Genomic DNA, 17562 nt, shown 5'->3' with positions numbered 1-17562 from the left:
CCTTCTGTCTGCCACTTTAACTGGGAAAATTCAACTTGGTATTAAGTGAACAGTTGTTGGTTTGAACACAACTTTCTAAACACTTCTGCATTGCTGTCTCTGTCTACATTTTATTTATAAGATGTCTTAAGAGTTTTGCAGGGATGCATCACTCATACATGCTTCTACTGAATCCTTGGGGAAGGCTGGAACTTAGAAATATGAACTCAACAGCTTTTTCTGTTCCTTGGAAATGCACAATAGGTGCCTATCATGTCTAGGGGATTGTTCGATCCCTAGACTGCTTATTATGCCATGGCATTTTTTGGCAGAATTGTCAAGATTGTTCAGATGCAACTGATAATTTTTTGCCCCTGTGCCTTCCTATCCCACCTGCAAAAGCATACTCAAGTTACAATTATATCATTGCTAGGCATATACTTCTTGTCCTTTTCAAGTGTCAACATGTAGTCACTTCACCCAGAGCTTTGAATTTGCCTTTGGCGAGCATCAAGGTAGCATTTCAGTGGAGACGACTGTCCGTACTGCATGTTGGTCTGATTGACCAAGACCGAATAGTTACCTCCCACATATTTGAGCAGGTTTGCTGTGTTCCTCTTCACTCAGGATCATCAGTAAAGTGTATACCTTAGAATTTGTGATCACTTCATATCAAAGTCCTTTCTATTGAGAGGTTCCTGTAGGTTTATGTCCATTGTCCATATCCTTTCTTTGCAAAAAATGCTGTTTCTTCTCTGCTGATCCTGTTTTGCTTTATCTGTCAAAATAGTATACAAATACCTATCAGTACCTGTTGTCTTGCATGGTGCTACAAGTTCACACCCTTCTCAAAATGTTGTTCATTACAGACATTTACTGGGATCCTCTACCTACTTGAGACCTTAGTTTAGTCCTGACTACTCAGTTCCTCTATTTAAGCTTGAGCTTGGCCTATCAGTTTTTTTCTTATACTTCATACACCTGTGGCTTCAGTGACAGACAAATTGCACCATTTAACACCACAGAAAAATTGTCTCATTCTTCTGTAGAGGTTCTGTTTCCTTTTCTCTCTTCAGATGATTTATTTTTGCCCTTGCCTATTTTAATATGTGGCATGGCTACTTAGGATAATACCTGACCAAGTCATACTTTGAGTAGACCCATTGAAAGCAATGTACTTACGTTACTCGGAGCCATTGATTTCAGTGGGTAAGATTAACATTAACCTTTAGACAAGTAATTCTCGTTTTTATTCTATCATGTGCCTTTCTTCCATTCTCATGTTAGTGAAAGTTAACAAGTCAGTTCTTATTCCTGCATGTAGGCTTTAGATAGTTTTAAACTTCCAGAAACACTGAAGAGCCAAAATTCTAATTTGTTGAATTGTGTGTGCATCATCCATTGATACACAAATTTATTCTTGAAGAATTTGGATTTACATACAATGACTTTCATCTTAAGTAAAGTCCTTATTTAAAAATAAACAATGCAGAAATTTGCAAAATAGATCATTGTGCTGTAGGTAGTGCAAGGTATCTGCAATGCCCTTTGTTAGTGTTATAATAATAAAATAATTTGATAAAATTAAAATGCTCAGGTATTTAGTGGGTGAAACAGTTTTAAAAATATATGTGTTTTTATAACAGATAAAGCCCTAAGAGAAGTTATTGAACGTATTCTTCAAACAAGTTACTTTGACACTCACAACCAGCAGAATGGATTATGTGAAGAAGAGGAGACGGTGTCTGCACCTACAGTTGAAGATGCTGTTGCAGAAACTGGTAACTAAAAAAATATATTTGGAGCCTAATCCTAGGCTTGTTAATGTGTTTTATTTCCAAGTTAATGTGCATAGAATTGCAACTTCAGTAGATTTATAGGCTTACTGAAACCTTTACTATTTTATTGGAGCCGGCCATGGAAAACAAAACTAGAATCTTGTGTAACTGGTTATATGTATCCTACAAACTTAAACTGATTTAAAAAAACTTTCTATGGCTTTCCCCAAACAACCTGTAGTTCTCTAAACCAGATAAAGTTTGTAGTGTGGGTATGTTTCCTTTACAGGGTGCTTATTATGACCAACCTTCGTCTTGTATGCATACTAAATTCTTAAGTACTTAAAATTTAACTACAGTGGTACCTTGGTTCTCAAACATCCGGAAGTCTGTTCCAAAACCAAAGAGTTCCAGAACCAAGGCGTGCTTTCCCATAGCAAGTATTGCAAAACTGATTAATCCGTTCCAGACTTTCAAAAACAACCCCTAAAACAGCAATTTAACATGAATTTTACTATCTTACGAGACCATTGATCCATCAAATGAAAGCAATAAACAACATACTGTACTATAAAATAAATAAAACAGTATTGTAGATGATAAAAATAAAAATAAAAAAATTTCTTACCTGCACTGATGATAGTCATTGTTTGGATGGGGGGGCTTTTATACATTTCTGCAGTCACACAATCAATCAATCAATCAATCAATCAATTTCTGAACTGGGATCCACACAGTCGCAAAAACAAATTAACTGAAAAAGCTTCAAAATAAAAACCCCCAAATAAATAGCAAACAAAAGCACCAAATATAAGCTCAGAACACTGCAAAAAGTGGTTTCTTGTATGAATGTTTCTCTACTAAAATTGTTAATAGTAAATTAAAATTGTAAGGTAACGGTAAACTAAAAGTTATGTATTATGTTTCAGTATAGCATTACCTAAAATCATGTATTTTCCTCTTAGAGCCAGAACCAACGGAAGAATACACTGAACCCAGTGAAGTTGAATCAACAGAGGTACTAAACAGTGGAAAGATTGTAGGCACCTTTTAAAAATGAATGCTACTGTCTTACTGTTGTACTCTCTCACTTTTATTTTAGTATGTAAACAGACAGTTCATGGCAGAGACTCAGTTCAGCAGTAGTGAGAAGGAACAGGTAGATGAGTGGACAGTTGAAACTGTTGAGGTAAGGTGTTCTGAATGTTTAGGTAACATTACAATCTGTTTTCATTCCCTCGTAGCTTGAATGCAGCTGTAAATCTAAAGAGAATTGTGGTCTTTTAGCATGATTGAGCTGGTAGTCCCCTTGTCAGTGCTAGCTATTGCCCACAGTTAATTTCGAAAATTCAGTATGTAAACTAAATCACATTTCATAAGCTAGTACACAACTAAAAGTAGACTGACAAGTTCGAAGAAAATGGCTCAGATACAAAGGTGTTTATACAAGTTCCATCCTCTTATTTCTGCCAGTATCCCACTTCCTCTGTAGCTCTCAGTACTACTTCTGACATTCTTCTGTAGAATCTGAGACTTAGAAGTAGTTTTTTAGATTGAGCAGGGGGTTGAAGTGAGCAGGAAGGGGATCCAAGCCTATATCTGTTATTAAACGCTCTACTGCTGCTTTATAATTTTCTCCTACAGTCACTAAACCTTCCCATATGTAAAATAGTGTAATTGAGATTTATATTGATATTCCAGGAGTCTTTGTATTGCTGGTATTGGAAGACTAATTACAGCATGCTGTTTGTCCTAAGATAGTTTCCATTAACAAATTGGAATGAACCCATCCATTAGGGAGAACAGATGTTTTCAGAATGGTAGAACTCTATAAAACATTGGTTCACTCTAACTCTAGAATATAAACTAATTGTAATTTTTACAGCTTTGTCCACAGTTGTCTTCAGCCTTTGAAGAGATGGTGCATCTGTCAGTTGACTATCTGAAGTAGACTTTGTAACATTTTGTTCATCTACCTTAAAGCCAGGATGCAGCATTTTATGTGGAATTTCAATATATCATTAAAAGCCACACGCATTTAACATTTGTAGTTGCCAGGCTATCTGTGATAAATGTTGATGGTTATCAAATGAAATAGTTTTTTAAAAAAGAAGAATTGTTACCTAAGATTGTAAGTGTGTGTGTGTGTGTGTGTGTGTGTGTGTGTGTGGGTTTCTCCTGTTCTTGAGATTAAAATGTTACACTTGAAATTCTGGATAATAAGAATATTAAAGCTATTTTAATTCTTCATGGTCTCTGCAGTCTCACATATGGATTCTGCATGCTCAGTGAAACACTCAGAACTTTCTAGCACTAGAAGAAAACCTTTTGGCAGGAAACCTAGCCCCAAATGTCTGCATTAGTAGACAAAAAAGAGCTAAATTTAAATAGAATAAAAAGTGCAATGAAATATATGTACAAGTTACATTACTACAGCAGTATTACCAGTGCATTTTGAGCCATGATGTGACTTTAAATGTTGGTTCTGGGATAACCAGGTTTTGAAGTCCACTCTATTTTGGAGTTCAATCTTATAAAATTTGAAAGTATTGGATAATGCTGGTGATTCCTTGACTATTTAAAACTGCATTGCTTGCCTTAATGCCTCTAACTTGTGGCACCACAAGTGTTTAATCAGAGCAGGGTTGAATGTCCTTTGGCTCTCCAGCTGTTGCTGGACTATGCCTTCCATTGTCCCAGACTGTGGGCGATGCTGGCTGGGTTTGCTGGGACAACATCTGGAGAATCAGAAATTTCCTATCACTGCTTTAGATGCTATAGGGCTAATTGTAGATATACTTTGAGCAACTTATACACACGAACACCTGTTTCCTGTGGAAACAACTTTATTAGTAACACTGCTCAAGTTTCACCTTCCATTTTCTCCACAGGCATTTGTAGTATAAAGTTCCTTAAAATAAAGTATCTCCAGTCCAATATTTCCTGATTCTGCAAAAGGCAAAAAGAACTTTGAAATCTTTCTTGAAGAATGGAAATAATTCAATGCACAACTGAACGTCAAGCCTTGCCTTACAGCTATTCAAAGCCTCAAATGTCAAAATGCAATTGCATTCTAAAAGCAGCATGCATGCACGCAGTTGCAAAACGCATGGGCACATTTTACATATTTTCAAGGAACACACATTAATTCTGTTGATACATTTCCCTTTTTGCTTTGATCTTGCAACATATATTCTTGCAGAGGAAAGAACTGCATTTATATACTGTGCACAACATCAGAGCCAGTTTTCCTCATATTCCTGCAGAATAACTGATGAGTGGGAATGTTTGATAAAGATTCTTGAACACAAGCAGAACCCATTAGATTATTTGTCAGTCTGGATTAAAATTAACATTATTCATTATATTACCAATCAACATCAAAAGCATGTGAGCAAAATAGATGCTGACAATAAAGGGGTTTCAGTGGTGGATTGTCAGGTGTTAGTGCCCTCGACTTTCACTACAGCCAACTTTCACTTCTCTATCTTTAGTGAAGCTGAACAAACAGCGATACTAAGTTATGACACTCATTTTTAAAAGAGAATGCTTTCCTTTGCAGGAAATGCATTCTTTTACATATCATATTTTGCACATCCAGTTTAGCGGTTGTGATAATAATAGTGGGCCAGTAGCTGAAACTGACAGACTGACTCTCAGTGTTGGCCATTTCTGATGTAGGTGGTAAATTCGCTCCAGCAACAGCCACAGGCTACATCTCCTCCAGTTCCAGATGCCCATATGCTTACTGCTGTGGCTCAAGCAGATCCTCTTGTTAGGAGACAACGAGTACAGGACCTTATGGCACAAATGCAAGGCCCCTACAACTTCATGCAGGTATGTTATTTTCCTTATTCATAGTTGGATTTGGTCAAAAGGGATTCTCGGGAATTACAGTCCAGTTGAAATTGGGCACATTTCACTTGCATTCATTTAATTCAGAGAGGTCAGCCCTGGCTGGCTTGCTGGTTACCGTATATACTTGAGTATAAGCCGACCCAAATATAAGCTGAGGCACCTAATTTTAGCACAAAAAACTGGGAAAACTTATTGACACCACAAACCTGGTGGTGGCGGCAGCGGCGGAGGAAGAACAAGCAGCCCGAAAGGCACAGCGCAGCACCTCTCCCAACCGTGGCTCCTGTGCCTGCCCTTGTGAGAGGTGGCGGGACCAGCGGCAAGAAAGGGCTCCTTTCGGGTCGCTCGTCCCTCTGCCGCCGCCGCCACCCGCCTCACTCAAGTATAAGCCAAGGTGGGCTTTTTCAGCATAAAAAATGTGCTGAAAACATTGGCTTATACTCGAGTATATATGGTACTTTTGAAGGGATCTTGTTTCTTGTGTAGTTTGCTTGAATCTTGTCTTACTTATCTAGGACTCCATGTTGGAATTTGAGAATCAGGCCCTCGACCCTGCTATTGTTTCAGCTCAGCCTATGAATGCAGCACAAAACTTGGATATACCCCAGATGGTTTGCCCTCCAGGTTGGTAAAATCAAATTAATATCTAGTTGGAGTAAGATTTTGGTATAGTTGGAACTACTAAGTTACTAAAAATTCAGAAATCTAAATCTAGAAATGTGCATTATTGTCAAGGGAGTTGATTGGTAGAAACATTTGTCATCTTCTAGGTTTTCAAGTGAGGCTAGTAGGATGTGAACTAATTTTTATATTCTAGTGAAGTCTGTTTGATGGCAGGCTTGTAAATACTGAACAAAGAGCAAGTAGTTGATTAATAAAAAATCGGATACAATCTGAGGCTGTGCTTGCAGCTATTAGGTTTTATGTGGAAAACGAATGTTTAATTTCAATGCAGTATTCTACAGCAGAAATGTATAAGCTTATATTAAACAGACAGTAGTTCAGATAACATCTCATACACACACTATTTTATTATGGGTAATATTACTGTATTTCCAGTTCATACTGAATCAAGGCTTGCGCAGTCCACCCAGGTTCCTGTCCAACCTGAAGCCACACAGGTAAGAACTGTACCTGGACAACTATTGGCTGAATTTCCTCTCTGTTCCCCATAAACCCTGGAGAGCTGCTGCCAGTCGGCATAGGCAAGCCAGAGGCACATCAGTTTTTTGGTGCTCTGTAAGATTCCTGTTATTACATGTTTGGGCCTGGGATTTGTCCTCAGGAGTCCCCATGTGAACGTTTTGCCTATCAGTGTTTTCTTCCCAACCCACAAGGAATTGAAAGAAACACCTGTATCTGATGATTAATGTGTGTATTATAAGCTCAGTTCACCTAGCTCATAACAAGCTCTTAATTTGTGTGTTGTCAGGAATGTCTGAGGCCTATTCCTGCCCTCATCATGTGAAAGTCCTTATCCTAGGCCCAAGTATTTTGAAATTAGTATTAGCCTGCACTCAGGAGCATAAACATCTATGTTTGCATGCAGTTCTGCAGATACTAAAATGTGGCAAAATTTTAGCAAAATGTTTTTTTTTTTTCATCTGGCTGTGATGGAAACTTGCAAAATAAAACTTTTGGCAAAACTTGTAATTGTTTACTGGGAGAAATGAATACTAAAGGTAATCTAAAGGTAATTGTCAAACTGAGCAAAAGAATGTTGTTAGTGCAGATGTCAGTAAAACCATATGAGATTAATAGCAAGAAATTTACCCAGAGGCCCTGGCAGGAGTATCTGCTTAATTTTAAAACTTTGACAGGTCCCCTTGGTTTCTTCCACAAGTGAGGGATATACAGCATCCCAGCCCATGTATCAGCCTTCTCATTCAACAGAACAACGGCCTCAGAAAGAATCAATTGACCAGATTCAGGCAAGTTCATTTTGCTTGGCAAGGGGAGGAGGGACATTACTGATTCAGTGTAACTGTATATGGGTATAGTGCAGAGGGACAATACTTAGGTCCATATCTCAAAGACATAGAGCATGATAATAAGTGTTAGATAAGTAGGGATCTTAGCTTATCCTTGTCTTGGGAACGCTTGGCCATCAGTTACCTATGCTTTTATAATATGATATCACACGAAGTTGATTCATGGCTTGCTAACATCAGATTGAAATTTATTTGGCAGGCTTCAATAACCTTAAGTGCAGATCAGACACCAACATCATCGCCTCTTCCAGCTGCATCCCAGCCTCAGGTATTTCAGGCTGCCTCTAGCAAACCTTTGCATAGCAGCGGAATAAATGTTAATGCAGCTCCATTCCAGTCCATGCAGACAGTAAGTATTAAACAATCATATTTATTATAGACTGCAAAACATTTGGAAGTCAGCATCTTGATTACATAATGGTTAATTGTACCGTGGACAGTAGTAATAGTTTCCAAGACATTTAACTTTCTAAAAGTTGCAAAGTGTACGTGGTAATTTATCAATTTATTCAGAATATTGAATCTCTTTGGTTCTCATTTACTTCTCATATAGGTATTTAACATGAATGCACCTGTTCCTCCTGTCAATGAGCCAGAAACTTTAAAGCAACAAAATCAGTACCAGACCAGTTACAGCCAGCCTTTCTCCAATCAGCCTCACCAAGTAGAGCAATCGGAACTTCAGCAAGAACAGCAGCTTCAGACAGGTAAACTTGTGAAAGATAGAACTTAAATGCTTCATTCTGAAAAGATAAGTTTTCAAGATAATGTAGACCAAACAAAGCATATCTTGATTGATGCTGTTGAAGTAGCATTTCAAGCATGTATGGTGAGGTGGAAGGAAGTTTTATAGTATTTTTAGGGACTTAGGAGAAAAGTGCAGTTTGGTACATTTATGCACTACATGAAATAAAAATTCACCTCCCAAATGTTAAGCACTATCAAATTAAATCTGTGTGGTTATGCCAAAGGACATCCAGAGAGCATTCTCAATGATCAGGGTATTTAGACTGCAATGTTCAATTTAATTCTGCAAACAATCTTTCTTTAGGTAGGTAAACATTTACTGTCGTACTTGGTGGCTCTTAAGCAAAGTTCATTGGTGAGTTAGCTTGATATTATTTGAGTCTTTAGGAAACTGGAATTATAAGTAAATTCAAGCTTTTTGCACTTCTTTCTTCTCTCTCTCTTCATTTTAGTGGTTGGCACCTACCATGGTTCCCCGGACCAGTCCCATCAAGTGGCAGGTAACCACCAGCAGCCTCCACAACAGAATACTGGGTTCCCACGTAACAGTCAGCCTTATTATAACAGCCGAGGAGTGTCTCGTGGTGGATCACGCGGCACTCGAGGCTTAATGAATGGATACAGGGGACCAGCCAATGGGTTTAGAGGTAAAAACTTAAAAACCTTTTGAGACTAATTCTGAATGTTTTCCAGAAATGCAAACTGTCCAGAAGCTTAAGCATTGTAGTGGCATGCTTTGATTTTTTTATTTTATTTAATATACTACAGAGTGGTCAGCTTGCTGCTGCTTTTGCTCTGCTATAATATTAGTGCATATGGGACTAAGTAAAAATTACATGACAGCAAGCTATGAGTATGAACTAACAATGGAGTTGTTTGACTGGAAACATAACATGATGTAGTATGAAACTGACTTTCCATTTTTGTAACCTGCTAAATGGCTGCATCTTTTTCAGGGCTTGTTACTTCCTTGGCTTACAAAAGCAAGTCTTTCATTTATTCAGACTATGGCATTTGGTGGGATTCTTTATTTTGGTGCCTGCATTTATTAAATCACTTTAAATAATGACATTGCTAAATATATATTACACACAATGTGAAGTCTTGAACAAAACTGAAGACAATGAATAGTGCCCAGGAGCCCAGGTGCAGTTTAAACGTGTATCCACTTACTTTGTATCAGGAAGGGTTAGGTGTGATGCATACTGTATTTTTCTGCTGCACATTATTACATTGTAAAAGCCTGTCACTGTGCTTTTTAACCTTGGGTCCCAAGATGATATTGGACTACAACTACAATGTCTATACTGAAAGCTTACCAGCTTGAAATTTTTCCTTCCAGTGTGTTTACTCTCTCAATCTCTTAGATGACCTTTGGATTGCTTTCTTTAATACAGAATATTTTTTCCTTAAATTGAATATTGTTTTATTCTGAATATATACATATATCCTTTATAAGGTATGCAATACTTTTCAATTAGTTTTCCCCTCTGATTTTTAGGAGGTTATGATGGCTACCGCCCTTCATTTTCCAACACTCCAAATAGTGGTTACACACAGGCACAATTCAGTGCTCCTCGCGACTATTCCACCTACCAGCGGGTAAGTTGATGGGACAGTGGAAGGAGTTCCTTAGTTTATAATGCTTGAGAAAATGCATATTTTAATAAAAGTTTCATTGCATAAGAAATTAATATTTGGATTGATTTTTAACCTAAAGATAAAATCTACTTTTAGAAATTCTTGGTTAACAGTTTTCTCATTGGGTACAAATAGGCCACTGCCTATATACTTTCTGCCTCCTAGTCTGCAAAGTTTGCTCCTGAGAAGCAAAATGAGCTCACCAAAGAATAAGGGAGAAGTTTCTACATAACTCAAGTATGTAGAAGTATAGAATTATACTGCCAAATATAAGGCAGTTTGTTAACTTGAGCCACCCCAAAATATCTGACAGCAATCTGTGAACTTGAACTGCTAATGGCTAAGAGAGAGGAGGGTCTAGAGCAGATGTGGGGGAGCTTTGGTCTTCTAAATGTTTTTGGATTACAATTCTCATCATGCCTAGCCAATAGCCATGTTTGCTGAGGTTGATGGAAGTTGTAGTTCAGCAGCATCTGGAGAGCCAAAGGTTCCCATCAAAGGTCCAACAGCCTTTGAGAATCTTACCAGTTATACCTCTGGTTGAGTTGAGACACAGAAAGTGTGTCATTTGAAGGGAGGGAGAGGGCAGACAGAGATAGGAAGTTGGCCTACTCAAGCCCCTGGCAGCATATAGTAAGTGCCCTGGAGCTGCAGAGGGTTCAAGTTGGGAGGGAATGAGTGCTGTGCGGTTAAAAAGCCCAACTCTTCTCCCTAAGCGAAGTGGTGGCTTTCTCAGGAGGAAGGAAATGAAAAAAGATGCCTGTGCTTCTCTTCTCCTGCCTCAAATAATAGTTATAAAATACTGTGGGTTGGGGTGGGCAGCTGCCTAGTGCTATATGGAACGGCATAGGATCACCCGGGGATGGGTGGAAGTTGAGAAAAAAGGTATTCTTTCACCACTCCAAATTCTTGTCTTCTCCCCCTACCACACCCCTCCTGAGCAACATTGCAAGTCTCTTGTTCTAGATTGACTAGAATTCTGTTCTTAGGGACATTGCAATATTGCGTTCAAATTCCAACTTGTCATTTTCTGGGTTTTGATTCCCTGGGGCCAGAATTCCATCTGCCCCATGTGTGAACAGAAAGCATTTCTATGTGTGCACAAGAAAGGAAGGGTGCTAATGGCTTTCTCTTTAGCTGCATCCCCTTGTCCCCCAATCTTCTGAAATGGCTTTTAAGGGTGTGACTGAAATAGCACATATGCCCATTTGAATCCTGGACAGGGATTTCCAAAAATTACCGTATTCTTCACTCTATACGACACACTCCCCTCCTAAAAAGTAAGGGGAAATGTGTGTTCATCTTATGGAGTGAATGCAGGCTGCGCAGCTTTCACTGAAGTCAGCAGAGCAAGAGGGATCGGTGCGCACCGATCCCTCTTGCTCTCCTGGCTTCACTTGGCTGGAGAGGTGCTGTGCAGCTTTCCCTCTCTGCGCAGTGCCCCTTCAGCGAAGCGGGAGGAGAAATGGAAGGGGCTCCGTTTCTCCTGCCACTTCGCTGAAGGGGCGCTGCGCAGAGAGGGAGAGAATATTTTCTTTCCTGTTCTCCTCTAAAACTAGGTGCGTCTTATGGTCGGGTGCGTCTTACAGAGCGAAAAATATGGTATATCCTGAAATAAAATACTGAAATGACAAACTTTTAAAACCATTTTAATGAAACTTGTTGCACTTCTCTTTGGTCATCTTTTTTTCTAGGATGGATATCAACAGAATTTCAAGCGTGGCTCTGGACAAAGTGGTCCTCGGGGAGCCCCTCGAGGTAATATTCAAGTGGTGAATCTCTGATTGAATCTGTAGAGAGGTTCTTAGGAGTTGCAGACTTTCAGCTGTTTCAGTTCCCATGTGTTTAACTGTTGTAGACATTTGTTGAAAGTTGTTCATGAATTTGATTTTTGATCTGTATATTGTTAAACTTCCTTTCTCGGCTTTTATTTAAGGCTACTAGGTTGCTTTTTATTCCTTGCCCAAGCAACTGTTGAAAATGTAAGCTTACCCAATTGTGAGGTGTGTAATTCTGCTGTGAAAAATGTTTGGCAAGCTCCAATAGTGTCTGCTTTTGTATTTTGCTATTGCTACTTGGATTTCAATAAAGATCTTGCATTATTTGTAGCCTGTTCAGAAATTCTGTTTTCAGCTACATAAGATGCTATATTCTTGTATCCAGATGGAATCTGTTGAAAAAGACCTACTCAGTTTCGCATGTAAATAGCATACATATTTACAACTTTATTCTGTTTGCTGCTTTATACTTAAATGTACAGAATAGTTTGCAATTGGAAAATAAGCAAAGCAGTGGCTGCAGTTCAGTCAAGTGTGGGTGTACTCCTTGTGCAAGAATTCATTCCAGAGGGCTCAGTAGAGCCTCTTACCCCACCCCACCCCAAATTTCCCTTGCCAGTTTGGGCACAGGATGTGCAGAAGGAAGCTGGATGGTGCTATAGGAAGCACATAAACAGGTATTTAGTTCCCTGCAGTGCCCCCTTATGTCACCAATGTATGCATACTTGGTGGGAGGAAGGGCTCTTTAGTCTTGTGGGTGAGGGACTCTACATGTTGGCACTATGCCTGCTCTTGAGTGGATATAAGCCAATCATTTTTTAGTGCACCAGCTGAAAATGGATGTAAGATGAGGCAAAAAAGATAGCTAAATCTCATTAAATCCTTCCAGAAAATCCATTGAACGAAAGTGAATTACAGGAATTTCTTATGATTGCTTTGATGTACCGAACTATGAAATAGAACCACTGGAAGTTGTTCTAACCAGATACTGCCCTTTTAGTCTCTTTGATCAGCACACTAGCAATTGTCTATACTATATTTTGTTTTAGAACTGTATACAATACTGCTATTCAGTTACTACATTTCAATAGCACTTTGTAGTTGTGCTCAGGTGCCACTGAAATATAGTTTATGGCTTATTGGTGGTAGATTGGTGGGCATTTGGAACAAAGGTTAGATTTAAGACTGATGAAAGTAAGTTTGTGTACATTCAGAGCCTGTCTTCACCTGGTGAGCGAATAGGTATCATTCCTCTTCTTATTGTCTCTAGGCATTTATTAGACAAACATAGTAGGGGACCAGACTTTAGAGAGGCAGCCATTCTGACTATTAAAGGATCTCACTTGATCCAAAAATAAAATGCTATTTTTATTTTCTAGGTCGTGGAGGGCCCCCAAGACCCAACAGAGGGATGCCTCAAATGAATGCTCAGCAAGTGAATTAAACTAATTCACAGGATTACATTTAAACGCCAAAAACACACTGGCCAGTGTACCATACATGTTCCAGAAGAGTTATCTCTTGGTTCTCCTTTATAGGAAGTTCATAGTAAAGGGATTATTTTCATTGCCCATAAAGACAAGACTACAGTTGTCAGCTTTATACCTGGATATGGAAAGAAACGACGTTTACTCTGCATGTTCTATCCTAAGCATCATCTTGAGCCTTGCACATGAGATCCAGAATTTTTACCCTTGCTCTGATTAAAAGCAAAAATGGCAGTTTTTAGGGTTATGAAAATCTCCATAGTTAACTGAACAGGCAGAAATAACCCCACTGACTCCATTGACATTATATAGTGCTGCAGCAAATTCGGATAAAAATATCTAAATCCCTAAATGTTTTACTCAGAAAATTGGTGTATTTAAACTTTTCCATGAAAGGAAGATGGAAGAAGCGAATTGTGGTTTGACAGAGCAACTGCATTTCAGCTTTTTCTGTTAGACTGAAGCACTGAACATCTGTGATGCATAATAAATGATGCCTATACCCCAACTAATAAGCTGATGGACAGCTTAGGGCACACCCTTAGTTACAGCATTTTTTTTATTAGGCCTGACTTGCTGTGACGACAGGGATGCATTAATTGGTTTGTGTAGCTGTTGATATAATTGTGTAAACCCAGAATTAGGCTTTGATTGGCACTTTAAATTTTTCTGTAAGAAATAGAAGATGTAATCTGAATGGCCACATTTGTTTGCAATGTGAAGTGTTAAAGAATTCTCTCCTGAACACATTTCTGGGATAGCAATGACATTTGTAAGGATTGGTATTCTTATCTTTCCTTATTTTCCCCCCTTGTCTGCCACTGATACTTGATCTTGCTGTATTATTGCCCCAAATAACTGATGTCGGTACTGATGGGAATTAATGGATATTCATAACACTTTTGGTTACATTATTTCTATTTTGCAGCCTGAAGGTTTTAAGAAATCTCAAATCCCTGCTGCTGCCCTTTTAAATTGCTCTCTTTTGAAAAGCACCAGTATGTGTTTGGATCGGTTTCCCCTTTAAGGGAAATTACAGCCAGCAGTTACAGATTTAAGCAAGATAAATAAAACATGTTTATAAAAAAATGTATTCTTTAACGTATCTTAAGTGACTACTGCAAATGTAATAGGGAAACAGAAACTTCAGAAGCACATTCCCAGAACTTTAAATGTTAACGTTCAAAGATATTCAGGTGTATTATCTTCTGTGGAGTCTTGAAACTTATCTTCTGAGGAGATGCAGTCATCTCCCTCCCTCTCCCTCTCCCTTTCTCTCTCTCTCTCTCTCTCTCTCTCTCTCTCTCTCTCTCTTTCTCTTTCTCTGCCCCCCCCCCAAATTGAAGACTGTTGAAGCTGATCATTCAAGCCATCTCATGAGCTGTACATAAAAGTTTGAGCTGGTAGTGAGAATTGTATTCATGGCACCTGTTGAATGTAGCAGTCCAGCCCATGGAACCCACTGAACAAGAGTTTCTGAATTATTTGGGAATATATTTGCAGAAGGCTGATTCTGTGTGCACAGTGCCCTTTTTGTATTGGTGCCGATCCCCTTTTAAGACTGTTTTTGTTTCATGGATATAGTTAATTGAACTGAAAAAGAGAAGAGATTTTTAAAATCTGATTGGCAAGTAGTGGTTTCTTCTTAAATTACTTAGCATCTGTGCCCACCTCCATTTGTCTAGAAAGGAGAAAGACTTCAGCTATCACCATGAGAATTGCCTACTTTCATCTTTGAGGTTGCCCTAGGTTGCAATTACTAAGTACTTACAAGTAGCATTTTTGCATTTCTAAAAAGTGACCCCCATCCATTTTATACAGCTAAGCAAGTCTTTTAACAGGTTGGTACAGTATCTGAAACCAAAGGTTCAGATTTAGGAACTAAATAGGCAGAAATTTGTGGTGTGATTATACACACAACCACACACCCAATTTTTACTAGAAAAGCTGTGCAAATATGAATTATGCAAATAGCATGCTTTGTGGTTATTTTACACAATTTTTTGCAAGCTTTGGCTGTAAGGAGCCATGCAACACAATCAAGCCATACATTCTGAATACTTTGGAAATACTGCTAACCTCCCTCTTTGGCTTCTTAGATTTTACCCAACTATTTTTGTACTTTCAGGGCCAATATTGTAGCTATAAAGGCCAGAATCCCTTGCTGTATTTAAAAACAAAACACAGCACTAAGATTCTCATTCAATGTTACGGAATAATTCAGAGAAGATTGGGAAAACCAATTTGAGGAATATTTGTTGACTGTTTTACTTTGCCAACTTTTCAGTGTTTCATCTCTTCTATATTTGAATATAATCAAACTAAAGTACACTTCTTAAAGTTGAGCTCTACTCTTCTAAATATTATCGATTCCTTATGTTCGCCATATTGACTCAACATAACCAGAAGGCATTGGGTTGTATCTATTTTGTTTGCCGATGGGACATCACCGTAATGGACGCTTCCGCTAAAGGGAGGGAAACAGAATTTTCATTTCCCCTTTCCTTAATTGTTACCTTCCATTCTGTTCCAAAGGGTCATCCAAGCCTCTGGAGCAGATTTGCAGGGTGCATAGGAGGCTGCTGGGCATGAAGAGGAATAATCAAACCATCACCTCCCCATTGTCCATTGAAGTGTACAATTAATAGAGTTCCACTTCTGGATGCAACCCCTGAGTTGGAGACCAACATGGTGATGTTTTGACTTCACTGGTGGTAATCTTTATGATCACTGGATCTTAAATGATTATATTGAATTAGGAAATTGTCATCCACCTTCATAGCTTGGAAAAAAGTGAAGTACTATTTAATAGAGGCCTATTTGTGATAGAAAAGCTACAGTTCAAACAACTTAGGAGCAGTATTAGATGTATTTATTTGCCTTATTCAGATCATCACTTTGTATGTTAGAATCCTGTCCTCTTCCGTGACCAGCCATCAAAAAGACATGTGATAGTGCTTCTCCCGAGAGAGGCAGATGCCAACCATAGTGTTTTCCTCCCATTATTTTTCAGGATCCAAAAGTTCAGTTATGATCTTCAGGCTCTTAACTAATATATTGATACAATAATACACTTGCTAATTCCTTTTTAATCTGGCAAAACTACTGCCCTTCACAACAGTCTCTAGTAATGAGATCTACAGATGTTTTGTGAATTGTTTTAAGAAAGGTGTGTCTGTCTGTGGTGCCCATTCTAGAGTTACTGCTTTATCATCAAAATAGAATTTCCGTGTTCAGTCTTCATGATTGATTCACTGTTCATCTACATCCTCCTAGACCTTTCTCACAAGTCAAGATGAAAAGCAGTTTGAGTCCCTCCTATTACTTTTTCTGCATCTGAATGGTGTTAAAAGTGGGGCAAACAGTTTAACAGAAATCAAATACATATTGAAGGCAATGTAGGAGTTATATTTGCATATGAGACTAAGGAAAAGTGCTCATGTGTAAAATCTGTAGACATTAAGTGAATGGAACTGTTTTGTCTGCCTTGGTGTTTTCGCGCCTTGTTTTTTAACTGCAGTACCTTTAAGCTGATGACTTTATTAAAAAACAATGACATTTAGAATCAAACACTCTGGATGTATATTTTTAAAAAATTCCACTGCAGCCTACATTCCTAAACTTCAGTGTATGTTAAAATACCACTGGTGTTAAAAAAAACTTTCAAAGCTTTGCCCTGCATCTTTCTCTGGTATTCTACTTTTTGTTAAATACCACCAGTACATTCAAATGTGTGTTGGGTCATTCCTGTTTCTATTGCCACTTAACAGAAATTACATTTTAAAACCTTGCCTGCCTTTTCTGTGATTTCGGTGTTGCCATTGTAATGTTCTTCATCTCTTTTCACCCACACAAAGTTTACTGTTGCAATCAGCTTAGCATTCTTTTAATTAATGTACAATCTTCATTTTTAAAAATGACACACTTCATTTGGATAGGAAGAGGTGCTTACAGTAGTACATTAAAAGTATAGTAAGTTGCCCCTCTTGTGACTGTTGCCTAATGTGACTATTAAATTGCATGTTGTGTTAGAATTGTTCAAAGCCAAGCTTGTAATAATATATCTATGCAAATATTGTGAATTTTCAAAATTAGAGATTTGAGAGTAGTGATTAATTTGGACGTTCCTGGAAGAAATTGAAATTAGTGCCTATGCAGCTGTATTCTGCACTTTTGACTGCAGATCAGATTGGTGAACCATTGCCTTTTACTGCTCCAGCCCAATGAGGCATTTATTTTGTAGTTCTTGTATGGGAAAAGCGTGAGAACTGGGATTTTCATTAAAACAATGTAATTTAAATTA

The 17562-nt window shown here is 38.3% G+C and overlaps 1 protein-coding gene across 5 annotated transcripts in view; it reads left to right on the top strand.

The window, feature by feature from the left end:
* The window catches only part of CAPRIN1 (cell cycle associated protein 1), a 34427-nt gene extending 16865 nt beyond the window's left edge, over positions 1 to 17562 (top strand). For 2 of the 5 annotated variants that reach the window (XM_081834883.1, XM_081834882.1), the window contains exons 7-19: positions 1626 to 1760; positions 2723 to 2775; positions 2860 to 2946; positions 5439 to 5594; positions 6131 to 6239; positions 6675 to 6736; positions 7436 to 7546; positions 7806 to 7955; positions 8160 to 8313; positions 8806 to 9000; positions 9855 to 9955; positions 11689 to 11752; positions 13152 to 17562. In XM_081834883.1, coding sequence (XP_081691009.1) covers positions 1626 to 1760; positions 2723 to 2775; positions 2860 to 2946; positions 5439 to 5594; positions 6131 to 6239; positions 6675 to 6736; positions 7436 to 7546; positions 7806 to 7955; positions 8160 to 8313; positions 8806 to 9000; positions 9855 to 9955; positions 11689 to 11752; positions 13152 to 13216 — 1442 coding nt within the window. In that variant the 3' untranslated portion in view covers positions 13217 to 17562. The remainder of the gene's footprint in view (positions 1 to 1625; positions 1761 to 2722; positions 2776 to 2859; positions 2947 to 5438; positions 5595 to 6130; positions 6240 to 6674; positions 6737 to 7435; positions 7547 to 7805; positions 7956 to 8159; positions 8314 to 8805; positions 9001 to 9854; positions 9956 to 11688; positions 11753 to 13151) is intronic. The other 3 variants (XM_081834886.1, XM_081834884.1, XM_081834885.1) reach the window with 3 other exon arrangements.

The sequence above is a fragment of the Podarcis erhardii genome (assembly GCF_964252035.2).
Source record: "Podarcis erhardii genome assembly, chromosome: 1".
Taxonomy (NCBI): Eukaryota; Metazoa; Chordata; class Lepidosauria; order Squamata; family Lacertidae; genus Podarcis; species Podarcis erhardii.
This window is presented reverse-complemented; position numbering and strand designations above follow the sequence as displayed.